The 25449-nt window shown below is 55.5% G+C and overlaps 1 protein-coding gene across 1 annotated transcript; it reads left to right on the top strand.

Moving 5' to 3' along the window:
- SDC1 (syndecan 1) lies at positions 1-25449 on the top strand (the record flags this gene model as incomplete). Its single annotated transcript, XM_080711225.1, has 5 exons — positions 1-66; positions 22265-22346; positions 23446-23924; positions 25041-25167; positions 25280-25449. The coding sequence occupies 5 exons, from the start codon at positions 1-3 to the stop codon at positions 25447-25449; spliced, it is 924 nt and encodes a 307-aa protein (XP_080567351.1).

Here is a 25449-nt window from a genome sequence, read left to right as displayed (position 1 = left end):
ATGAGGCGCGCGGCGCTCTGCCTCTGGCTGTGCGCGCTGGCGCTGCGCCTGCAGCCGACGCTCCCGGTGAGTGCGGCCGGGAGGCGGCGGGAAGCGGGGATCGCCGAGGCCGGCCGCCGCACGTGGAGGGGGAGGGGAGCGAGGGCTCCTTCCCGCGCTGGCCAGGCGGGCCCGGGGGCGGCGGACCCCCCAACCCGGGCTCCCGCCCCCATTCTCTCCGCCGTCCCCGGGCGCGCACGGGTCCGCGGGCTTGCCGGGTGCCGGGCCCGGGGGCACCCCGCGGGGCAGAGCCTTCGCGGGGCCCCGCGCTGTTATGTAAAACGTCTCCGAAGGTCTCGGAGCCCGCCTGCCGTGGCGGCCCGGGGGGCGTCGCTCCCACCCCCGCGCCCCGGGCATCCCTCCGCCGGTGACCCAGAGGGATGCAGGGATCGAGGGTACCACGTCCCTCCCGCAGACTCTGATTCGAAGCAGACCGCGGGCGTGCGCCCCGAGCCCGAGCTGGGGGCCCTTTGCGCCCGCAAGTTTGGAGGCAGCGGCGTGGGCGCGGGCGCGCTGGCCCCGGAGCCGGCCCGGGCTGCGCGGGGACCCTGGCGGGAGGCCCGAGGCCCCGGGCTCTGCCCCGGCTGCCCGAGGTGAGCCGGCGGAGCTGGCAGCCCGAGGTTCCGGGAAGTTGGCCTCGGGACTCTAGAGACCCGGAGGAGCCCAACTTTTTTGGTTGTTGAAGTTGTGCCGCCCCCGCCAGGGCGCGATCCGGTGCCCGGCGCCGCAGAGGGTCGCCGGCGACTTCCACGCGAGTGGACCCCGGAACGGCTCTCCCCCTCCCCCGGCCCGGCTTTGTGCTGAAGCCGCGCGGAGGGAAGGCGGGTCCCTTGGCCCGCCCAGGACAAATGTGGACCTCGCGGCTGGGGGAGGCCTCTGGGTAGGATGCCCCATCCACCTCTGGCGGGGCTCGGGCTCCTCCACAGAGGGACGTGGCCGACAAAGAGCACGCGAGGGTCCCCAGAAAGTGGCTCTCCCGCCCCAGCCGCCGTCCGCTAGCCCGCCTTCCCCAATGGGGGCGCTTTGTTCTCGGCCCCGTAACCCTTGCTGGGAACCGCCCCGCAGCGCCGGCTCCTGGCGTGGGCTGGGTCCTGGGCAGCCGCCAGGTGTCAGTCTGGCCGCCGGGTGCCCACGCCCCCAGTCCCCGCACGGGGTCCGGGGTCCCGGGGGGCTCCCCAGGCCAGCCGGCTGCGCCTTCCCCTGGGAGGCAGAGGGGAGGGAGGTGCGGAGCCAGGGGCTCTTCCCCTTCCGGAAGTGGCGGTCTCTCGCCACCACATCTGGACAGCTCGACTTCCCTAGCTCGGGCTAAGGGAGGCACGTGGGCAGGGAAGGATTGCCGGGCTCGGGTGGGCACCTGGGTGCTGAACTTCTCCTGTGGCATCTGTTCAAGGCCCTGAGCAGCGCTGGTCCCCTGCGGACGTTCCCCTTTGTAATAATAGTGGCCACCGGTTATGGAGAGCTGGGGGTGGGGGGGGGTGAGGTACAGTTTTGAGGCTGATGTGTAAAAGCGCTTTTGCTGGCTCCCAGGACTTGAGCTTCCAGGCACGCTGAAGTCCCGATACCTAGTGAATTGCAGATGGTTGGACTGTGTTGGCGCTCCATCTAGGGCGAGATATGGTTTCTCCGCTGGATTTTTCTAGCGCACTCCTGGCTCTCAGGTCCAAGACGTCGCTCTTAAGGGTTGTGGTTTCTGTGGGACTCAGTACTCTGGGATTCATAGTTACCACTCCCGAGAAGAGAGTGGAGTCACTTGGCCCAGCTCCCTGACCCGCCTGGCATTACATCCCACCCCACTCTGGTCTCTCCAGGCTCAGGATGGGGCCCCAGCAGGGGCTGCAGAGGTGGAGTGCTACAACAGGATCCAGAGGGCTGCGGAGGTTCCTTTCCTCCTGCCTTGGGTGAGGCAGACATTCCTAAAAACTGGGATCCCGGGGCACCCATTAAAGGGGAGGCAGCTGGAAAGGGTGACTCTATGGGCTATGTTTCCTGGAGTTCTCTGTGTGCTGGGTAGAGCAGATGCTGCAGTTGCACCCATTGTTTCTGCTCCACAAACTTCCCAATTGTAGGTAGATCTAAGGCCCAGGGGGGCAGGAATCGCAGTGGGTAAAAAAGGGAAGGAAAGTTCTCAGAGCTGCAGTGCTTGGAAGGGCCTCCAGGAGGTGAGCCGAGTCTGCACACAGCCTGAGCTTTGGGGTCCGTCACACTCTAGCTTGAGCCCAAGCTTAGTGTTTGCTTTTTCTTATTTTGTGAAGTTTAGCTGGCATCCTCTTTCTCTGGCCTGCTGCCCCTCTCCCTTTCCCAGCGAATGTTTGTGTTTGGTTCATAGTGGGTACATTACGTGGCATAAGGTACCTTCCCCTAGCCCCCCTCTTCCTTTTTCCTAAAAGAAATAAGGGCGTTGGGGATTGGCTTCACATGGGGTGAGGTGTCCACAGGTTGCTGAGATCTGACCCTCTCTAAAGGGAAGCTCACTTTGGCTCCCGTGGGAAGCAGGTCAGAACCCCCCTGGGGACCTGGGAGGTCGGGAGTGACTGCTGGGTGCCCGGTTTTCAATGGACAGGGGAGACTGCTGGGCAAGAGTTTGCTCAAAGCCACTCCCCAGAGACCCAAACAGGTTTGTCTAAAAAGTCTGTGTGTGTGTGTCTGTGTGTGTGTGCGCGCGCGTGCGTGTTCTGTGGTCTTTTGTTTTCTGTCATGTCAGAAAAATGACTTGCTCTGAACCAGTTATTTGCTATTTTTCTCTTTCTTTTTTTTCTCCTTCTTGAAGGGCATAAAATCCCTTTTGCCTTAATTATGGAGACTAGTAGAGACATTTCCCCAGCCCAGGGAAGGGGGGCGGGCGGCCTCTGCCTGGGCTCAGCCTTCTAAGGGTGATCTCACCGCTGGCTTTAGCTCCCCAGGGAGGGTGGAGCCAGTCTTAAGTCTCTACCTGTGGCCCTTGATGGGGTCCAATAAAACCACTAACTCACATTGGTAGGGAGGGGGTGAGAACGGGGAGGGGTCTGGAAAGAATGACGGAAAAGACCGAGGAGTGTAGCATTTTATACAGCAGTCTATTTTCTGTGGCAGCAGATTTTTGGATTCCTGAAATCCTTGGAGAAGGAGGTATCCTTGGTATCCAGGCTTTTCTAAGAATCTGTATTACCCTACAAAGTAGTCTTACTTTGGGCAGGACTCGCTGAAATATTTATGTCCCTTCCTTTATCAACAGCAAAATGCTGACATAATTTAATCTCCGCTGGATGCCAGGGCCCTCCTCCTCATCCCTGCGGCAGCGCCTGGCATCGTGTGCGGGGCCTGTTGGGTTCCGCAGGGCACTGTGCCTGGTCGCTGCCGGCCCCAGTTGCTCTGTTTTAAATTCCGATCGGCTCTTTTTCCTCTTCCATCCCGGTCTGCTAGGCAGAAGTAACATTTGTGGGCTGCCAGACAGACAGTAGCAGCTTCTCTGTTCAATTACTTTTTTGTTTGTTTGTTTATTTATTTATTTTTGTGGCACCGGCGATTGAACCCAGAGGCATTTACCTCTGAGCTAAACACCCAGCCCGATTTTATTTCTTATTTGGAAACAGGGTCTCACTAAGTTGCGGAGGGCCTTCGAACCTGCAATCCTCCTGTCTCAGCCTCCCACGTACTGGGATTACAAGTGTGCGTGCGCCACTACGCCGGACTCTTTAATTTTGAGTTGTTACTTTTTCTCGGACAGGACTGAGAAACCAGTCATATGAGTTAGAATTATTTCCAAAGCCAGAGTCCTAGGCTCTGAGTAAAGGCTCTCACCTGTGAATGACCCTCGTGAGACCTGGATTTGGTGTCCCTCACAGGACCTCAGCCCAGTGGGGGGACGTCTTCATCCCATCCCCCTGCCTCGCCCCTGGGACCTAGAATAACAAAGAGATGCCGATTGGGTGAGATGCCTGGGGGCCTCCCTCAGTAAGGAGACTGAAGGTCTCCTGGGAGAAGCACCCCAGGAGCCCATCTTCCCAGGTCCTCAGCCTGGTTTGATCCGCAAGTAACCTGTAGTCTGGGCTGGGTAGGCAGCTCCCAGGAGCAGAGGTCCTCACACTTTTGTTTTGCCTGTGACTCTAGGCTTCAGTCCTGTCTCCCTTTCTTCTTCACTCTTTGTTCTAGTTGAGTTTTGGTTCACTTTTCTCTATAATCTGTGCCCATACCCCGGGGCGGGCCAGAAACAACTTTGGATTAAGGAGAGCCCCGGTGCGGAGCCTCAACTCTGCCACGAATTTACTGCGTAATCTTGGGCAAGTCACTTTCCTTCTTCTTCTGTATCATGAACATCAAAATACCTCCCTGCCCTCATTCTGTCACTGTCCGCCTTCATTTCATAATGGATGTGTGACAGGCCTTTGTACTGAAAGCGCCCAAGGAAAGCTAGCTGTCGATACCATTAAGGTTACCTTTTACTGAGTACTGACCGTGGAATGCTTGGGGTGTGTGTGTGTGTGTGTGTGTGTGTGTGTGTGTGTGTGTGTGTGTTACTAGGGATTGAATTTAAGGACATTCTACCTCCAAGCTTCATCCTCAGCCCTGTCTTTGGTTGATGAGAGTCTCACTACTTGCTGAGGCTGACTTCGAACCTGTGATCCTCCTGTCTCAGCCTCTCAAGTACTGGGATCACAGGCATGTGCCTCCATACACATCTTTCCCTATGTTCTTATTTAATCTTTACCAGAAACTTTTATGATATATATCATTGCCCCATATTTTAAATTTTTTATTATTTATTTATTTACTTATTTATTTATTTTTATAGTACTGGGGATGAAACCCACAGGCATTCTACCTCTGAGCTACATCCCCAGCCCTATTTGTGTGTGTTTGTGTGTGTGTGTGTGTGTGTGTGTGTGTGTGTGTGTGTTACTGGGAATGAAACCCAGGGCCATTCTATCTCCGGGGTACACTCCCAGACCTATTTTATATTTTATTCAGAAACAGGGTCTCACTAAGTTGCCGAGAGCCTCTCTAAGTAGCTGAGGCTGGCTTCGAACCTGTGCGATCCTCCTGACTCAGCCTCCCATGTACTGAGGTTACAAGCGTGCACCACCACGGCCGGCTCCCAGCCCTATTTTTTTATTCTTTATTTTGAAACAGGGTCTCACTAAGTAGCTGAGGCTGTCCGCGAACCTGCGATCCTCCTGTCTCAGCTTCCCAAGTACTGGGATTACAAGCGTGTGCCACCACGCCCGGCTCACCCCATTATTTTGATTTGGTTTGGATGAGGAAGCAAAGGCCTAAGGAGGTGAGCCCTTCCAAGAAACTCAAGTGGCAGAGCCAGGATTGTGATGTATGCGCTGTGTGTCTGTAACATGAACATATTTGTAGGCTGTCAAGTATCCTGGAGAAGCCCAGCCCATGTGGGCTGGCTGAACCCTTCAGAGCCCTCCCTGGTGGGTGTTTGCTGGTCTACTCCTGAGGCCCCTGGGCCTGGGGATTTTATTATTATTATTATTATTATTATTATTATTATTATTTTTTATTTTTTGGTGGTACTGGGGTTCCTGGAAGCCCTTCTACCTCCGGGCTACACTCCCAGACCTATTTTTTACATTTTTATTTGGAAACAGGGTTTCTTAAGCCAGCGCGCGTGGCTGGCTTCGAACCTGCGCGATCCTCCTGTCTCTGCCTACCAAGCGCGGGGATTACAAGCGTGCACCGCCACGCCCGGTTTGGGCCTGGGGATTTTAGATGGAGGGGACATTGGGCTGGCCTGCACCATGCGTTTGGGTAAACCCTGAGCCTTGGGCTTCAGTTGTGTGTACCTGACGTTGCTCAGGAACAGGCAAGGTCTGGAAACAGCGGGACAGGGAGCAGCTGGGAGATGTGGGTGCTGGGGCTGGTGCCTCCATCGGCTCCTGGGTGGTTGGCTAGGTATGTATGGAGCAGCCTTTGTGCACAGGGCCCTGTGTGCATCCCAGACAGCTCACAACATGCGCTCTCTATTCACCCTGGGTTCTAGGAAAACAATTGCAGAATTAATAGATCCTTTCATCAGCCTGGGAGGCGGGCAGCATGGCACATCTGGGTGACCAGAACCTGGGATTGCTGGCCCCTGTGCCACATTACCCTCCTGGTCCCCTCCAACGCCAGTCCCACTAGGGGAGCAGCCTCGTGGGCGTTGGTCATGGAATGATTTCCTAGTCCAAGTGCGCAAAGCAGTTTCTGGATATCATCCACCCCTGAACTTTTTTTTTTTTTTTTTTTAGTTTTCTTTTGAAACAGGGTCTCACCAAGTGGCTGGGGGTCTTGCTGAATTGTTGAGGCTGTCCTCAAACTTGCAATCTTCCTACTCCCAATAAGTGGTAGGATTGTAGGCATGCACCACCACACCCAGTGAAGCCCTCTGGTGTCAGGATGCTGTACCCTGGAACAAAGTTGGCACAGTGTCATTTCCCTCCTAGCTGTTGAGCAGAGGTTTGGTTTGGGGTGGGAGTGTGCCTTCTAGAACCTTCCACTCAGTGTTACTTAGTGTTCTGACTCATGTCCGAGGGAGGACAGGCCTGTGTATATCCCTCACCCCAAGGAGATAAGTTGGTGTGCAGACCATGGTTCTGAGGCTTCAGAGGCAAGCCCCTGGGCCCAGGGCCACTTCGGCAGCTGTGCAGTTTCCCACTCCAGGCGGGCCTGGGAGGCCCCCACACGGCCTTCCCGGGAGGCCCGGGAGGCCTGCCCTCAGGAGGCTCACAGGCGGATCCCCAGAGCCAACACAGGCACAGCAGGTCACCCGCTGTGGTCAGTGCTGGGGGCGTCCACAGGAGGGTGTCCTGTTGCCTGTCACGCCCTGAATGTTAGAGGTCTGGCGGAGCCTGCAAATGTAGAGGCAAGCTTAACAGGTCCTGGGGAGTGTGGTAGGAAATCTGGGCACCCCTGAGTCAGGAGAGGGAAAGGGGCGGTGGCGGGCCTGGTCCTCCTCCCAGCCATTTGTCCCGTGAGCATTCCTGTTGATTCATGAACTTGGCGGAGGCTTCAGATGTGCCCCCTCCTACACCGGGGGGCTCCTCGAGGGGCTCCAACCTTCTGCCCTTGGTAGCTCCCTGGGCCGCCTAAGTATACGGAGATGCTCTCCTCTGGCCTTTGCCATGGGAAAAAATCCTTAGCCCAGAGACACACCTGAGCTCGTGGGGCCCTGTGTGTGGCGGGTGGGCCGCAGCCCTCTGGCCCTGGCCTGGGGAGTCCTGACACTTTCCCTTTGGGGTTCCGACATGTGAGAATATCGCCCTAATTTCTGGGGAAACTGGTCGCTACCTGTCTGCGTCCTCCCCAGCAGCCAAGAGGCTTGCTTCCCTCTGTTTCCCTTTCTGGCTGGTTTTCCTCATCCTGAATGCAGCTCAGACACTCTTGTGTCCCTGGCTAAGGAGTCTGGGAGTTTTGCCTGCAGAGGCCAGCAGCTAGAATACTTGTTCTTCCTAGAGTTCTCTTTGCAGCTTGGGCAGGCCATTGCCCCTCTAGGTGGCCTCCTCCTCCTCTTCCCCTCCTCCCTCCTCCTCCTCCCTCTTCTTCCTCCTCCTCCTCCTCCTCCTCCTCTTCCTCCTCCTCTTCTTTATCTCCTCCTCCTCCTCCTCTTCTTTTTCTCCTTCTCCTCCTTCTCCTCCTCCTCCTTCTTCTTCTTCTGTACTGGGGATGGAACCCAGGGACATTCTACCTCTGAGTGACACTCCCAGCCCTATTTTTTATTCTTTATTTTGAAACAAAAAGTCTCACTGCATTGCAAAGGGTCTCACTAAGTAGCTGAGGCTGGCCGCAAACCGCAGTCCTCCTGTCTCAGCCTCCCAGATGCTGAGATTACAAGCATGCACCACCACACCCGGCTTTTTATTCTTTATTTTGGAACAGGGTCTCACTGAGTTGCAAAGAGCCTCACTAAGTAGTAGCTGAGGCTGTCCTTGAACTGTGATCCTCCTGTCTCAGACTCCCAAATGCTGGGATTACAAGTGTGTGGCACTGTGCCCGGCCTTTCGCTCCTTGTCTTCTTGAGGGGCCTTCTTTTCCTCTTTTGATCCCAAGGGCTACGTGGTGGCAGAGAGACCTTGTCCTGGGAAGGGGAAGGAGACACTGAAGATCTCTACCTAATTCTTCCTTCCCCCGGGTACCCGAGAGAACTAGCTGCCCCGGGTCTTGGGAGGATGGACCGTGCCAGCAGAGGCTGCCTGGAGGGGTGGACTTGGCGCTCAGTGTGGGAACCGGGTGGACGGAGGCCCCTGGGCAAGGTCAGGCTGGGGCTGGGGCTGGGCGGCGTTCTCTGCACACACACCCAGGCCTCCTGGCACCTGCCTGAGGTCCGCTCATCAGCAGGAACGAAAGCCGGGCCGGGCAGGTTGGGGCAGCGGGAGGCGGGTGTGTTTATCGCTCCATTCATCAGCTGAGTCATGGTGCCAGGCCCACGGGTCCTCCCTGGAGACTCACCCAACCAGCCTTGACCCACTGGAGCCCGCTGTGTGCTGGGTACGGGGTGGGTTAGCACAGCGAGGCGCAGTTGAGGCCCCAGGGCCTGGCTCCCAGCCCCTGCTGCTGAATGACATTGGACTCGGGCTTTTCCTCAGTGAGTCTGTGAAGTGGGGAATAGGGCCGAGAGGTAGAGGGGAGGCCATGATTTTGGTGTTGATGGCCTCCTGTGGCTGCATCACGTGACTGGGTGTCTGGGGGCTGCTTCTGCTGCTCCAGGATGATTCTGCCTCAGTCCTGGGAGAATCTTGAGCCCTGCTTGGCTGGGCTAGATCCAGAATCTTGCACCTGCTGGGCGTGCAGCCCTGTGCAGGGGGCGGGTCCACACCTGGCCCCCGGAGAATGTCCTAAGAGAGGGAGCCCATCAGTGGAACCACACCAGAGAGTTTTGGCCCCTGCACACAGCCCAGGGGCCAGTGGCGGCAAGTGACATTCGTGATTCAGCCCTGACCCGTCTCTCCAACCAGAGGAAGGGTTTGTCCCAGAGTGGCACCAGATAGCAGTTTCCACTGGGGGCTTGGGCGCTAAGGCAGGTTGTTTGCTGAACCTCAGACACATAGACTATTTTTTGGATGTGGGAAGTGTTTGGGCAGGGGTCTCCCTAGTGGAGGCGGCCAGGCCTGCCCTGGGACTAATCCTGGGAACACTGGTCTCCACAGATGGTAAGAGAACCCTCCCAGCTCAATGACATTTACCAGAATGGTAACCAGAATTGGTTATCTTATCTGTGTGGGGTCACGGGTGCCTTCTTTCTTTCCCATATAAGGGCAGCTACCTGGGCGAGGATGCCTGGGTCTGCCCACATTTGGGGACCCAGTCTGGGGTCCTGAAGCCTTGGGACTGGGCAGGGGAGGGGGGACCCAGACCTGGCAGGTTGAAGAGACAGGGTTCTGGCACCAGGCCGAGAGCAGGTGGTGGGATGAGGACCACATTCTCCTGGGATGGGATGTGGGATGGGGAGGGACTTGTGGAGAGCAGGGTGCTCGTGTCCATCCCTGGCATCTGGCATGTGCTGGTACCAAGAGGTCCCAGAAAGGCCATTGGGACTTGGGCTCCGGACTTGCTTTTTCATACCACCCATACCAGTGGTGGCTGAGCAGTGCCCCGGCAGGGCCACAGAGGGGCAGCGGCTCTTTCCCTTACCAGCAGCTTCTTGGCACCCTGCTGCCTGGGATGCTCTGGGCCTTGGAGGCCCTGTCTCCTGGGAGTGTTCCGGACACACATGGCGGTCAGGTTGGGGCTCGTAAGGCCTGAGGCTCTGGCTGACGTCACTTCAGCGTCTCCTGCAGAAAACCGCGGGGGCCACATCTCCTCCAGGATGGGGTGTGGGGTAGGGCTCCTTGTGTGCAGACTTCCTGGTGGTCAAGGCCTGCCAAGCTGTGGGCCCCCTGCGGTTTGCCCCTTGGGCTCTGTCTCCAGCCCCTGCCCCAGCCCTGCAGGCTGCTGAGGGGACCTGCAGGTGGGGCCGACCTGGGTGATGCAGAGTCCTGGAAGCTGGTACCTGAGGCCCCTGTGGGTACATCTGAGGCGGGACTGGAGTCCTGGGTGCATGGAATCATGTGAGGAGCAGACCCCACACACAGCCTGTCCAAGGGCACACGGACAACCTGCTATCTCTGTGGAAGGGCCGCCTGGGCCCGGATGCCTGGGGCTGCCTACCTCTGGGGATCCCAGTTTGGTGCCCAGAAGGCCTGGGGCTGGGCAGGTGAGGGGGATCCAGAACTAGCTGGCTAGGCTGTCTTGGCTAGTGCAGACCTGGGCTGGACCGAGAGAGATGTTGGTGAGGCCTGTCCTACCTGGATCACATCTGGGTCTCCATTTCCTGTGTAAGTTTGGGTACCATTCTTTACCTCTAAATCTTGGGGACTATAAAGTGGAGTTTCTCATTTCTTGCCCGAGGAGACTTTTGAAAAGATATTTTTCTTTTTTTTAAGTACTGGGGATAGAAGCCAGGGGCATTCTACCTCCGAGCAACACCCCAGCCCTATTCTTTTATTTATTTTATTTATTTATTTATTTATTTATTTATTTATTTATTTATTTATTTTTGCGGGTCTGGGGACGGGGCCCACGAGCATTCGACCTCCGAGCTACACCCCCTGCCCTACTTTTTATTCTTTATTTTGAAACAGGGTCTCGCTGAGTTGCAAATGGGCCTCACTGAGTAGCCAAGTCTGTCCGCAAACCGTGATCCTCCTGTCTCAGCCTCCCCAGTGCTGAGATTACAAGGGTGCGACACCGCTCCTGGCCCTTAAAACGATTTAAGGAAGCAGCAGGTGACTGGGAAGCCATCTTGGGGAGCATTGAATCTGCCTGGCTGCGGGAGAGCCATGTGGCCGGGGCAGGGGTGATCACCACCTGTGAATGGCCAGCTACAGATGTTAACAGGGTTTGCAAACCTGGCTCTTCCCCCTCTGGGAAGCCTGAGCGCTCACTGGCCGGCCATCCCAGGTCTCCTCCTGAGCCTGTGCTGGGGCTGGCTCCTGACCTGGCTCCTGGGTGGGCAGGTGGGGAAGAGGCCAGGTAAATCCCAATACGGGGGCACCTGGGTGGGGCTCACGCCAGCCTAGCTGGACCCCAGTTGTGGGGCACCGTGGCCTGTGCAGAGGAAACAGGTTCTCTATGGCACTGAATTGCTGGGACAGGCTGCAGGGCAAGGAGGACCCTCTCCTCCTGATGGCTGCTTTCAGGAATGCCCATGGATTCACTGTGACTCGCCAGCCGGGCCTCTCTCCCTCAGTGGTGGGGTCCCCGGACAAGTGACTGTCCCTTTGCCTCAGCTTCATATATAAAATGGGCATGGTCGAAGGTGGGTGAGGAGAGAATTAATTCAGCGAAAGTACTTAGGCTAGTTCCGGGCACATTGTATGCAGCTAACATGAACTGTGATTACTTCTGTGAGTGTGGCCCTGGGAACTGAACCCAGGGCTGCTCTACCTCTGTGCTTTACACTCCAGAATTTTTTTTTTTTTAACTTTTGAAACAGGGAGGGTCTTGCTAAGCTAGCACGCGCTGGCCTTCAATTCTCCTGTCTCAGCTTCCCAAGTACTGGGACTACCGGCATGAGCCCCAGTGATGGACTTTAAACACCATAGGATCTTCTCTCGCCCTGGACTGGTCCAGAGTCCTGGACAAGCTATTATGACTGCCTGGCTTTCCTGGAGTCTCTGAGCTGCCCAGACTGGGGTTTCTTCCACAGCCTCCTTTTCAGCAGAGGCCACAGGGGCTTACTTAGGAGGTCAGCCCTGGGCATCCAATTGAGCTGTTAGTACAAGGACCTGGATACCTTGCTTCGATTGGGCTGGGGTCCGTCCAATAGTCCGGGGCCTCTATAGAAGATCCCGTCTCTGCTACTCAGGCCAGAAGGTGTCAGCCCCTCCCTGCGGGACCCCTTCAAGAATACTGTACCTTCTCTAGGCTTCCCAGGGGCCTCAGTACTGACTCAGTTTGAATTGTTCTTTATCTGAGACACAGATCCCCAGACTGGCCTTGGAGAAGCCAGAATCTGTGGCTTAAAGGGAGAGCAAAGGGAATTTAGTTTGTTTTGCCTGGGTGTGGCTGGCATCCACAGTCTGATAAAGGTTAAAACATTTTTTTTTTACATCTTCCAGTCTCCGTTTTGTAATCCTTCCCTATCTTCTGTAGTTCCTACCCAACCCGTGTCCCAGTTCCATAATTAGGCTCTCTCCCATAGGGAGGGTCCTGAGGCCCCTAGGGAGCTCATTTATGCTATAGGGTGAATGACTAGCACCCCGTAGCTCTCCCGGAGGCATTCTTGTTTTCAAAGGGATATTGTGCAACCGTAGGGACACTGGGAAGAGAGATTTGGGTGATAAAAGTTGGAACAGGCCCCCACCTCTGTCCACGCACACCTGAAACCCTGGCTGGCTGCAGGTGTGTCAAGAACAGTAGTTTCTGCCTCTGTGAAACTTGATGATACTTTATTTAGCCAGTGCAGGGGAAGAATGTCACTAGAAGTTCATACGTCACCCCGTCAGTCCCCCAAGCCTGGTAGAGTCTGGGGAATGATCAGCTAGATAGCAGTTCTAGGGGCCCTAGGTGGGGATCCCTGGGGCTGGGCCTGTAGGATAGGCTGAATGGTCTTAGAATAGCCAGGGCTGGGGAACAATAATGTTCTGGATGTCTTGGAAGCCCTTCCCTTTATCCCCAGAGGTGCTAGTTGTCACCCTCGGGGTCCCCTGGATTTGGGACATTTCCAGCATCCTTCCTGGATGGACCATGACCTTCCTTGATTTCCAGCATCCTTCCTGGATGGACCATGACCTTCCTTGATTTCCAGCATCCTTCCTGGATGGACCATGACCTTCCTTGATTTCCAGCATCCTTCCTGGACCATGACCTTCCTTGGGAGGCTGAGAGGGAGGATACAGAGTCCTTGTCCTCCACGTGCCTGCCGTGGTCTTGTCACTGCTGAGCACCCCGTGTGCAGCTTGCAGCCTGGACTCCCACTCGGATAGCAGGAGAGCAAAGGACAGGCTCACCTGGGGCCTCTTCTTTCAGTGGGCCAAACCCACATCCGGTCAATGGGCCACGCGAGCAGCCTTGTTCCAAGGTCACGCACAGAACAAGCCACGTGTTCCCCGGGCCAGGCCTGATCATCTTCCCCCAGCCTTCCCCCGGTGGTGGTCAGTTTCTGAGGAGGGCTGCTGGCCTGGGCCAGGCGCCTTGCTCTCCACTGAGTGAAATCTTGCCCTGCTTGGCTCTGCTGGCTCCTGGCAGGTGCGGAGCCGCAGAAGAACTGGCCTTCCAGCTCGGCAGCAGCTCCACCCCGTTCTCAGCTGAGCCTGGGCTGAGACTAGTCCTGGCATGTGGGGGTAGCAAGGCAGGCGCCAGCCCCGCGGAGGGGTGGGGCTGGGGCACCGCTGACCTGTCGTGGCACTGGGGCTGCCAGGGTCCCCTCCCTCCACAGGTACCCCTTCAGAGCAGGCAATGTGGTGCGGGGAAGGGGCCCAGGGCTGAGAGTTTGGATCTGTGACTTTGACCTCAGGTGCCCCACGTGATATTCGAAAGGAAAATGCCATAGGAAAGGGGTCTTTTAAAAAGAGGGGTGTACCCAGGCGTGGGGTGCACGCTTGTAATCCCCGCGCTTGGGAGGCGGAGACAGGAGGATTGCGCAGGTTCAAAGCCAGCCGCGCTGGCTTAAGAGACCCTGTTTCCAAAAATAAAAATAGGTCTGGGAGTGTAACCCGGAAGGAGAAGGGCTTCCAGGAACCCCAGTAACACCAAAAAAAAAAAAAAAAAAAAAAAAAATTAAAAAAAAAATAAAATAAAAAGAGGGGTGTAGCCGGGCGTGGTGACGCACGCTTGTAATCCCTGAGCTTGGGAGGCTGAGACAGGAGGAATGCACAGGTTCGAAGCCAGCCTCAGCTACTTAGTGAGGCTCTCAGCAACTTAGTGAGACGCTATTTCCAAAAAATATATAAAATAGGTCTGGGAGTATAGGGTGAAAGTAGAAAGCCTCTGGGTTCCACTCCTAGTACCACCAAAAAATAAATAAATAAATACATTTTAAAAGGAGGGGTGTAAGCCGGGCGTGGTGGCGCAGGCTTGTAATCCCAGCATTTGGGAGGCTGAGACCTGAGGATCGCGGTTCGCGGACAGCCTCAGCTACTTAGTGAGGCCCTCCGCAACTTATTGAGACTCTGTTTCAAAATAAAGAATAAAAAATAGGGCAGGTGGTGTAGCTCGGAGGTCTAATGCCCCTGGGTTCCATCCCCAGACCCACACAAAAATAAATAAAAATAAAAAGAGGGGTGTAAAACCCATTAGGAATACTGTCCCTTCACCTCTAGCTCTTCCAGGAGTCTCCTAGGACAGCCAGGTACCTGTCTCTATAAGCGGTACCCTAGGGAGTGCTGAGGAAGGAGTGTGACCCCAGGGGTCCCTGGATAGGTGATCTTCTTAATGGAAGTGCTGCCGGGGTGGGGTCTCATAGGATCCTCAGGGTCTGCTGTTCTTCACAGAGCCGTTGCCACCACCTGCCCGGTCCCTGGCCCCCACCCTGGGCCGGGCCCATCACTCCCTGCCCGTCATCCTAGGCAGGTCCCAGCTTGACTCTTGGTGGAGAGACAGTGGGCTGATAAATCACTGGGCACGCCATTCGTCAGCCGGAAATGCTGCAGCTGGGGCCCTCCCTCCTGGGCGCAGCTTCACGGGGAGATCTCAGGGTCCTGAGGCCCAGGGCTGGAGACCATGGCCTCCGCCGCCAGCCTCCCTGGCAGGCTGTAGCTGTCCCATTCCCAGGCCAGGGGGCCAGACTTCTGCCACAGCATCAGGGGCCAGCTGGGAGTCCTATGTGTCCAGGCCTTGGGCTGTGTCCCGCCCCAGGCAGTCTGTGGCCTTCTTTTAGCAGCACATGCTGCCCTGCTTAGCCCGTGAGAGCCATAAAGCAATTCAGGATAATCCAGCCAAACCACTTCCATTTCCCACCTGGACCAGAGGTCTAGACAGACAGGGCTGCCCAGGGAACTCAGCAGGGAGGGGTGGGGCCAGAGCTGGCGCTTTCCCTGAGAATTTGCCCAAGATGCTTTGGAACAGATGTACCCTGCCTGGCCACGCTCTAGCCATAGCTGAAGAGAGGGCGCAGTGATTCCCCATGGAGGGAGAACGGTGGCAAGCCCCAAGCTTCAGGATGCCGGGGTCTGAGGCCACAGGGACTGGCTTTCTGCAGCTTCTCCCCTTTTGCCTCCCATGCTCCTAAAAGACCTCCCCTGGCCTGCAGCGGCGCTCTGGCCCGCCTGGGCCTCTTAGCTCCAGCTGGGCTTGGCTCTGGTGTCAGCCAGGTCATGATGGCAAGGAGCTGGCCAGGGAGACCGCTGCCCAGGAAGCAGGGCTGTCCCGGTTCAGCCCCTGGAGGGAAGGCGTCTCTGCCCAACTTGGGCCAAGTTGAGGGTTCGCAGTGCTCATGGCTGGGGACATTGGGCCGCCACGCTAGTGTACCATCTGCCAAGAGTGAACGCACAGAAAGTATGGAGAGAATTATGCACTCGGCCCCAGGGCTTGTTCATGAGTCTCTGTTGCTATTTGGTGCTTTTTGTTTGTTTTTATGGCACTGGGGATAGAACCCAGGGGCATTCTACCGCTGAGCTATACCCTAGCTCTAATTTATTTATTTATCTTCTTTGAAACAAGGGCTCACTGAGTTGCTGAGGCTGGCCATGAGCCCGCGATCCTCCCGTCTCAGCCTCCCAAGTCCTGGGATTACAAATGTGGGCCACCACGCCCGGCTTTGGGGCCTTGTCTCAAGGGGCCTGAGTGGCTCTCTTGTCTCTCCTGGCCCCCTGGCCCCAGCCCCTGGGGTGAGGCCTTTCCTTCTTCTCTAAACCATTGCCTTCGAGGTGCAGGACCTGGGTGCTTCTTAAGTCAGCCGCTGTGGGTGGTGCTCTGTATCTTTAATTCCTCACGACTCTTAGTGACTCTTGGGGCCCTGGGCACGGGTGATGGCTTGATATGGTCCTCAGTTGGTATTGCGTCTTGTGCAGAAGTCAGAAAGTGGGGGTAGTGGAGGGCGTGAGACCAGCTCAGAGGTTCTGCAGCTCAGAAACCTCAGCCCTCTAGTATGGTGGAGTCCAGGGGAAAGGAAGTCATCCTGTATTTTATAGATCCACAGATCTGACCAAGAAACAGAGGGCTAAAAAGATTTCCTTCCTTCCTTCCTTCCTTCCTTCCTTCCTTCCTTCCTTCCTTCTTTCTCTTTCTCTCTTTCTTTCTTTCTTTCTTTCTTTCTTTCTTTCTTTCTTTCTTTCTTTCTTTCTTTCTTTCTTAGTACTGGGATGGAATCCAGGGCTATACTCCCAGACCTATTTTATACTTTATTTGGAAACAGGGTCTCACTAAGTTGCTGAAAGCCTCACTAAAGTAGCTGAGGCTGGCTTCCAACCTGTGCGATCCTCCTGTCTCAGCCTCCCAAATGCTGGGATTACAAGTGTGCGCTACCACACCTGGCTGCTAAAAAAGATTTCTAAAACTGAATCTGGTTTTTTTTTTTTTTTTTTTTTGTGGTACTGGGGTTCCTGGAAACCCTTCTACCTCTGGGCTACACTCCCAGACCTATTTTTAAAAATATTTTTATTTGGAAACAGGGTCTCAAGCCAGCAAGGTTGCCTTCAAACCTGCGTGATCCTCCTGTCTCCGCCTCCCAAGCGCGGGGATTACAAGTGTGCGCCATCACGCCCTTCTTGCCAGGGATATGCTACCTCCAAGCTATACCCACAGCCCTATTTTCTTTCTTTTTTATTTTTTATTTTTGTATTTTTTGTTTTGCGGTACTGAGGATGGAACCCAAGGGAATTCTACCTCCGAGCTACACCCTCAGCCCTATTATTTTTAGTCTTTTTAATTTTGAAACAGGGTCTCACTAAAGTAGCCGTGAAGGGTCTCGCTAAGTAGCTGAGACTGTCTGTGAACCACAATCCTCTGGTCTCTGCCTCCCGAATGCTGGGATTACAAGTGTGCACCACCATGCCTGGTTGTTTCTTATTTTTGAAATAGGATCTTGCTATGTTGCTGAGGGGCTTACTAAATTGCCAAGAACGGCCTCAAACCTGCGATCCTCCTGTCACAGCTTCACTAGTACCGGGATCATAGGCTTGCCCCACTATGGTGGGCTAAACAGAATCTGTTTTAAGCCTTCCCAGGATGTTTGCTGTGGTGTAGAATCTACCTAGGATAGAACTGATAGGTGTTTGTCCTGGGGTGACTGTGGTTCCCTCCTGCCTTGGGACTCTGAGCCCTGGGCTCGGGGGACACATCTGGGACCCTGCTGACTGCCAGCCATAGAATGGGTCCACCAAGGTCCAGGATCTAGGCTGTTTGGGAATGGCTGGGACCCGGCTCCTTTGATAAGGACAGCTCTTTGTTTCTGGTGTTGTGACTAAGGGACTTGTTGATTCAGTGACTGGGCTCCCACCCACAGAAGCGGGGGTTCATTACCACACAGGCACTGACAGCCAGCACACAGTTCACCCTCCCTCCCTTTCCTACTGCATGAGGTGATCCCAGCGCCGCCCAGGTCAGTGCCTCTGTCGGCAGCATCATAGCCTGTCCTGGGCTGGCGGGGGCTTCAAGGCTCTCCATAAGGTGGTCCTTTATACCCAGCCTCTGCAGCTTCCCTTCCTGGAGCCCCGGAGAGGGGCACCTGGGTGTGTGGGGTTAGGAGGCTGGAAGGAAATGCTGCTGGGGCTGGGACCAGACTTTTTTTTTACCCTGCATTCTCCTCAAGGTCCCTGGATAATGGTCCCAGGTTTTGGAAGTTGACTGGGATTGCAGACATGTGCCACCGCGCCCAGCTGCGGACTCTGTTTAATATCAAACTTCCATGTCCTGCTTTCATGCCATTGCACGTTTAGAACACATTGGTTGAAAAAGCAACATGACTCTGTGCACTCAGTCATATTTTTAACAGATTTGTGTCATTTATTTATTTTGGTACAGGGGATTGAACCCAGGGGCTTTCTATCTCTGAGCTACACCCTCCAGCCCTATTTTATCCTTATTTGGAAATAGGATCTTGCTGGGTTGATGAGAGCCTCACTACTTGCTGAGGCTGTCCTCGAACCTGAAATCCTCATGTCTCAGCCTCCCAAGTACTAGGAGCTTGTGCCACCACGCCCGGCTGGGCTTTGATGTTTTATCCATCATTTGAGTCAAGCAGCAGCGGATACATTAGCGTTTGGGGTACTAGTTGGGAACCACAGGCCTTTGGACCTGGTGGCTGCAGTTGGATTTGGGGGTGGGGGGTGGAGAGATAGACACCCTCTCTAGCTAGTGACTGTGACCAGCATACTCACTTGAGCCTCTTGGAGATGCCCACCTGATGACCTGGCTTGTGACTGAGCTGAGACGTTTTGGTGCCCAGTATGTCTGCGACACAGACATATAAGGCGGTTCACCTTATAGCAAGTATGATCGTTTCAGGCTGCCATCTTGAAGCTTCCCTGCCGGGCTTCTCCACCCACAGACTCCAGGTGTGCTCTTGGGCAAGGCTCACAGCAGGAGACAGAGGCTTTCCCTGACTGGTCCACGCCATACACTCTCTGGTGTGGTCCAGCGGGCCTGGATACCTTCAGCCACTGGGGATGCTCTAGGAGTCCTCGTGGCTACTGGAGCCTGCGGCTGCACTGAAAAATCTTCAGCGAGTGTTCCTTAACACAGATGAGCTCAGGGCAGGTGAGGAGACAGGCTGCGCAGCGCAGCGTGCCTGGGACATTGCTGGCTGCTGGCCTGGGGCAGGTCCCTCACCCTTGCTGAGGCTCAGTTCCTTATCTGCTGCAGATGCTAATCTCAGCCTACTTGCCTTTATGTAGGTGAGGTGCAGAAACCAAAGGGGACCAGGTAGAAAGTGTTTCCAGCCTCAGGGAGGGTCCCTGCCTCTGCACCCTTTCTCCTGCTGGGCCAGAGCTGCCTAGGCCTCTGGCCAGGGCCCTTCCCACGCAGCCTCAGGGTGTGGCCAGGAACCTGCCTGAAGACAGGGATGGGTTGACCATTCCGCTTTTCACTTCCTGTGGCCCAGACTCCCCGTGTCTGCTTCCTGATCCCCCACCTGCCATTGAGCCAAACCTTCTGACTTTGGTTTTCAAATCATTGCACTTCTGGGGTCTGTGCTGTTGGTGGGGAGAGAGCAAATTGGCCCTTGCTCTGCAAAAAGAAAATGTGTGAAAGTGTAGGCTTTCCTTACTACAAGGGTTTTTGTTGTTTTTTTTTAATGGTATTGGGGATTGAACCCAGGAACATTCTACCTCCAAGCTACACCCACAGCCTTATTTCACTTTATTTTTTATTTTTTTATTTTTATTTTTGCAGTACTGGGGATGGAACCCAGGGGCATTCTACCCCTGAGCTACACCCCCAGCCCTATTTTTTATTCTGTATTTAGAAACAGGGTCTCACCTCGATCCTCCTGCCTCAGCTTCCCAAATGCTGGGATTACAAGCGTGCACCACCACGCCTGGCTTATTCTTCATTTTTGAAATAGGGTCTCACTAAGTCGTAGAGGGCCTCACAGAGTACTGAGGCTGGTCTGGAACCTGTGATCTTCCTGTCTCAGCCTCTCTCGAGTACTGGGATTACAAGTGTGTGCCACCATGGCCAGCTTACCACAAGGGTTTTGATTTGTTCCCTGGATGCCTGGTTTTCTTGGGACCTAGAGAGGTGACAAATGGGGTGGGCTCCCCTTCTGCCTCCTCAGGTGGCAGCTCCAGGCTGAGCCCACCTGCCCCTGGGCAGCCCTGAGCAGTGGCCAGACAGTCTCAAAAGAAGCCAGGGTGGAAGCTGGGTGTGATGGCACATGCCTGTAGCATGTACTTGTAGGGCTGAGACAGGAGGATCACAGGTTCAAGGACAGCCTCAGGAATTTATGAGACTCTTAGCAACCTAGTGAGACCCTGTTTCAAAACAAAAAATAAAAAGTGCTGGAAGCCGGGTGTGGTGGCACACGCTTGTAATCCCCGTGCTTGGGAGGCGGAGACAGGAGGATCCTGCAGGTTCGAAGTCAGCCACGCTGGCTTAAGAGATCCTGTTTCCAAATAAAAATGTATAAAAAAAAATAGGTCTGGGAGTGTAGCCTAGAGGTAGAAGGGCTTCCAGGAACCCTAGTACCACCAAAAAAAAAAAAAAAAAAAAAAGTGCTGGAATTGTAGCTTAGAAATAAAATGCTCCTGGGTTGAATCAATCCCTTGTCTGTCTGTATGTCTGTCTGTCTGTCTGTCTCTCTCTCTCTCTCTCTCTCAGGCAATGCTAAGGAGACCACATCGAGGTCTTGGGCTGGGAGCAAGCAGCCTTCTGAATGAATCCAGGACTTACACCCCAAGCTCAATCTCAGTGTCTGCTAATTTCCTCCCCTGAGGGCTTAAGCTTCCCCTTTAACTCATCTGAGATGCAATCGCAGCCCAGCTGGAGGGGATTTGAGGGGTCAGAAAGCTTCTCCCTTAGGGGAGACTAGGGGATTGGCTTCCCCTGGGCCAGGGAGCTATTTGCTGGTGTCAGTGGGAGAAAAGCTTGTTGTGTAAATAAGATTGAAGAGGGATAAGTGGGGAGGAGAGGAAAGGAACAAATTGTTTCTGGGCTGTGCTGGGCAGACGCAGAGTCTTATCTGGCCTGTGGGAGAGGCTCTGCTCTTGGGGAACTGTCAGCCTGTTAGGGCTTCCCTGTGTAGCTGAGAGTCTGCCCCGCGTTCACCTGGGGACCCTGGGCGGTGCCTTCGAGGTTGTACCTGGGCCTTAGAGTGTGTCTTTCGGCCTGAGCTGCTTCATCTATAGAGCAGGTCCTAGGCCTCATGGCTCTGGCTTCTGCTGGAAGATTCTTGGCAGTCAGGCCTTGCTGGTTGGTGCCCGATCCGATCCCCCTGCCCATCTCGAGCTTTCTTTCCAAGGGAGGGTGTCGGTGCCTCAGGAGAGGGTGGGGCAGAGGCCTTGGCCCAGGGTGACGTTGCGATTTTGGGCAGGTGGGCAGCATTCTCTGTTGCTGAAGGGGGCAGGCTTGGGGGGGCGGGGTCTGGGGCAGCTTCAAAGCTCTGCAAAGGCAGCACAGGCCTTTACACCACCCGGATGGTATAGACAGGATGCCATCTGTTGCGGGGTGAGGGGATGGACTGTACATCTGGTATAGTATAGACAGGATACCGAGTAAGAGGGATGGGCCATACTGTTCCTTACAGATGGGCCACGACAGGTTGTCCCTGGTGGATGGGACACGAGAGGCCGTTCTAAGGTTAGACTTTCTTCTGGGGAGGAGGAGAGTAGTTTTACTTTTGTACTTTCAAAGGAAGTTCAGTGTTATTTCTGGTCTTGCGGTTTCTACACGTGGCTGATGCGTACCTTGGATCTGGGCCCCTGAACGTGAAGTTTCTACCTGGTCCTCTCTGCCCGTGTGTCTGTTCTCTGGAGCCCAGGCTCTGGCGAGCCCTGCACCTGCTGTCCCGGGGCCATTGTTGGGACATGTGGTCCTCACTTTCTGCCGCCTCGGGTTCCCACGCTTCAGCCCCTGCCTTGGGAACTTGTGAACCCAGACCTATGGCCTCTCCTCCACATTCCTGAGCCCTCTACTGGGCCTCTATTCCTAAGCCCAGCACACACTGACTGGATCCTCATCAGCACAAACCCCCTTCCAGATTAGCCTCAGTGGTCCCAGTCTGATGGGCACCCTGGCCTTCCTTCCCCAAGGAGGACAATACCCTGACCAGAAGGCCAGGACCCAGCCCTCGCTGGGGGTGAGAGTGGCTGTGTGGCGGGCTGGGCTGCCCTGTAGGAGCAAAGGTGCCTTGACAGACAGCTGAGCCCCGTGCCCAACCTGCCCATACACCTGCGGCCTCCCTGGTGTCCACACCCTCCAAGGCTGCTTGGCTAGGTCCGGGTTGTCTTGAGATTGTTCTGGGGGCTCTTGAAAGCTCCCTGGCTGACTCTCAGTGTAGGATGGGCTGATGAGGTCCGAAGGGGCCATGTCTATGTTCCCAGTAATAGCTTGTCTGCCCTTTTGAGAGGCCTGGGGCTCCCCAACTGAACTGAACTTCTCAGGGTAAGGATCCTGCCCCCTCTCAGCTTCCCCAGCACCCAGCACTGGGCTGTGTCGTCAGCGCGTTTGGGGCACAGGGTGAAGCAGAGGGCGGGCTGCTCAGAGCTGTGGGTTGCAGAGCCACGTGGGAGGCCTCCTGTGCTGTGTGGGGTAGGTGAGGCACTGAGCTGTCTGGAACAGGGGCCCAGGAACAGCAGGGCTCCCACCATTCTCTCACTCATACCCTTTTCTGATCCTTTTTCAGCAAATTGTGGCCACGAATGTACCTCCGGAAGATCAGGATGGCTCGGGGGATGATTCTGACAACTTCTCTGGCTCAGGCGCAGGTGAGCGAGGCTGGCGTGGGGCTGTGGCCGGGGGCGGCAGTCAGGTGGGCTCCTGGGTTTGGTGACTCCTGTCTCTGTCCCCACTGGTCCCCTCCCTGCTGGGTTGGAAGGACAGTGCTGAGGGAGGGAATGGGGTCCATGCTGCAAGGGGCTGCCTCGTTAGGGGGCAGGCCTCCGGGGAGTGGAATAAAGGCTGAGGCTCCTGAGGCCCAGGGAGGAGGGCATCCTCTTCTCATCTTCAGAACCGACCTTTGAAAGCCTCTGTGTCTCCCATCTGCAAAATCCTTTGATTTGGACCTGGGCGTGGTGGCGCACGCTTGTAATCCCAGCATTTGGGAGGCCAAGACAGGAGGATCGCGGTTCACAGACAGCCTCAGCTACTTAGTGAGGCCCTCTGCAACTCAGTGAGAACCTGTTTCAAAATTAAGAAAAAAAAAAATAGGGCTGGGGGTGTGGCTCAGAGGCAGAATGCCCCTGGGTTCCATCTCCAGTACTGAAAAAAAAAAAAAAATCCTTTGATTTGTAAGGTTGTTGGGAGCTGCAGGCAGCAGAGCCTGCTGGGTGTAGACCTTCCAGTCCCCTCTCTTCCCCATTTCCCCTTTCCCTGGGGGAGGGAAGCTCCAAGCTGGAGCTGGTCAGGGAAGCCTCAGGCCAGGTGGCTTTGGGGGACCTCAGACGAGAGGTGAGAGGTCATAAAGGCCTGGAATATCAGTGGGAAAGGCTGGGGCAGAGAGCTGGGAGGTACACAGATGCAGAGGTGTGTGCCCTGGAAAAGCCACTTGTGTCCCTGAGGTTGCCTACCCACCGTGGTCATAGGAAAGCACCTTTCCAGCTTCCCCGGGGTCTTTCTCATGGAGCCCAGGCTGCCCCCAGGCACCGTGGGAGAGGCAGCATTCCTAGTCCATTTTCTAAATGGAAGTTAGTTTCAGCTGGTTCCACGCTGGGAATGCGGCCTCTCAAGAGAGGAAGGCTGTCCTTGCTGGCCGGGGCGTCAGAGCCTGAGCCCTTGTGCAGCCCCTCCCCGCCCCCAGCTGGAGTGTGGCTGGCAAGGTGTGCTGGGCTGTCTCTCACCTGATGTGTTCTGTTGTTGGCCCTGCAGGTCCTTTGCAAGATCTCTCCTTGTCCCATCAGACCCCCTCCACGCAGAAGGACATGTGGCTCCTGACAACCACACCTAGGGCTTCGGAGCCCACCGCCAGGGCTGCCGAGCCTGCCTCCACCTCCGCCCTGCCAGCCGGAGAGAGGCCCAAGGAGGGCGAGGCTGTGGTCCTCTCAGAGGCAGAGCCTGGCCTCACTGCCCAGGAGAAGGAGGTCACCCCCAAACCCAGGGAGACCACACAGCTCCCGACCACCCCGCGGGCCTCTACTGCCAGAACCAGCACGGCCCAGGCCCCCGCCACCTCTCCTCCCCACCGGGACATGCAGCCCGGTCGCCATGAGACGTCAGCTCCCGCCACAGCCGGCCAGCCTGGCGCTCACGCTCCTGGCGTGGAAGATGGAGGCCCTTCTGCCACCAAGAGTACTGCTGAGGATGGAGATCTCGCCAGTCAGCTCCCGGGAGAGGGCTCTGGGGAGCCGGTGAGCCTCCTCTCTCTGTTTTATGGGAAATTGGGTGTCCCCAGGTATCTGGCACTGGACAAGCCCAGCACCGGGTGAGCACATCGTAGTCCCGGCTATGAAGACAAAGTCACAGGGCCCCACCTCCCCCCTACTACGAGAGCTTGTCCAGGCAGGACAGACCAACTTTAAGATCAGAGAGCCGGGCGTGGTGGCGCACGCTTGTAATCTCAGCATTTGGGAGGCTGAGACAGGAGGATCCCAGTTCCCGGACAGCCTCAGCAATTTAGTGAGGCCTTCTGCAATTTGATGAAGCTTTGTTTCAAAATAAAAAAAAAATAAAAGCCAGGTGTGGTAGCACACACTTGTAATCCCAGTAATTGGGAGGCTGAGGCAGGATTTCAGGTTCGTGGCCAGCCTCAGCAACTTACTTAGTAAGGCCCTCCACAAGTTAGTGAGACCCTATTTCAAAATAAAGGATAGGCCGGGCGTGGTGGCGCACACTTGTAATCCCCGCGCTTGGGAGGCGGAGACAGGAGGATCACGCAGGTTCGAAGCCAGCCGCGCTGGCGTAAGAGACCCTGTTTCAAAAATATAAAATAGGTCTGGGAGTGTAGCTCGGAGGTAGAAGGGCTTCCAGGAACCCCAGTACCACCAAAAAAAAAAAAAAAAAAAAAAAAACAAAAAACAAAAAACAAAATAAAGGATAAAAAAAATAGGGCTGGGCTTATAGCTCAGAGGTAGAATGTTCCTGGATTCAATCCTCAGTTCTATACACAATAAATAAATAAATATCAGCAAGAGTCCTTGAAGGGTCACTCAAACTTATGTAGGGTAGACAGGGCTTCCCAAATTTATGTAAGGGTAAAAGTTCTACCAAGGTTTATTTTTTGGTCTTATAGGGTCATACTTTATCCTAAAATTTTATACTTTATCCTAAAAATAAGCCCATTTATTTTTATACTAAAATGTGTGCTTTGTCCCCTGGAGTGCCACGGTCCAGCCAGCTTGATGGGCTCCGGGGTCCCGGTGGTCCAGGCTGGGGTGTATCCCACCGGCTCTGGCAGGAAGTGCTTGAGGGATAGATGTCACCGCGGCAGTGGCCCTGGCCTCACTCAATGTCCAACCCTCCCTTAGGACTTCACCTTTGACACAGTCACGGAGAACACACCCCGGGGCGCCGTGGAGTCAGAACTCCGAAATCAGCCGCCAGTGGATCCGGGGGCCTCGCAGGGCCTCCTGGACAGGAAAGAAGTGCTGGGAGGTGAGTCTTCCCTTGGGGCGTGGAGGGCGAAGGGCCTGTGCTGCCCATGGGGGCTGAGTCACTGCTCAGCCATTAGCCACTGAGCTGAGCTGGCCCCGTCTACCTGCCCTAGGGGTCATCGCCGGAGGCCTCGTGGGACTCATCTTCGCCGTGTGCCTGGTGGGCTTCATGCTGTACCGGATGAAGAAGAAGGACGAGGGCAGCTACTCCTTGGAGGAGCCCAAACAGGCCAACGGAGGCGCCTACCAGAAGCCTACCAAGCAGGAGGAGTTCTACGCCTGA

The sequence above is a fragment of the Muscardinus avellanarius genome, assembly GCF_963383645.1.
Source record: "Muscardinus avellanarius genome assembly, chromosome: 15".
NCBI lineage: Eukaryota > Metazoa > Chordata > Mammalia > Rodentia > Gliridae > Muscardinus > Muscardinus avellanarius.
Note: the sequence above shows the minus strand (reverse complement) of the source record. Positions and strands in the feature narration are given on the sequence as shown.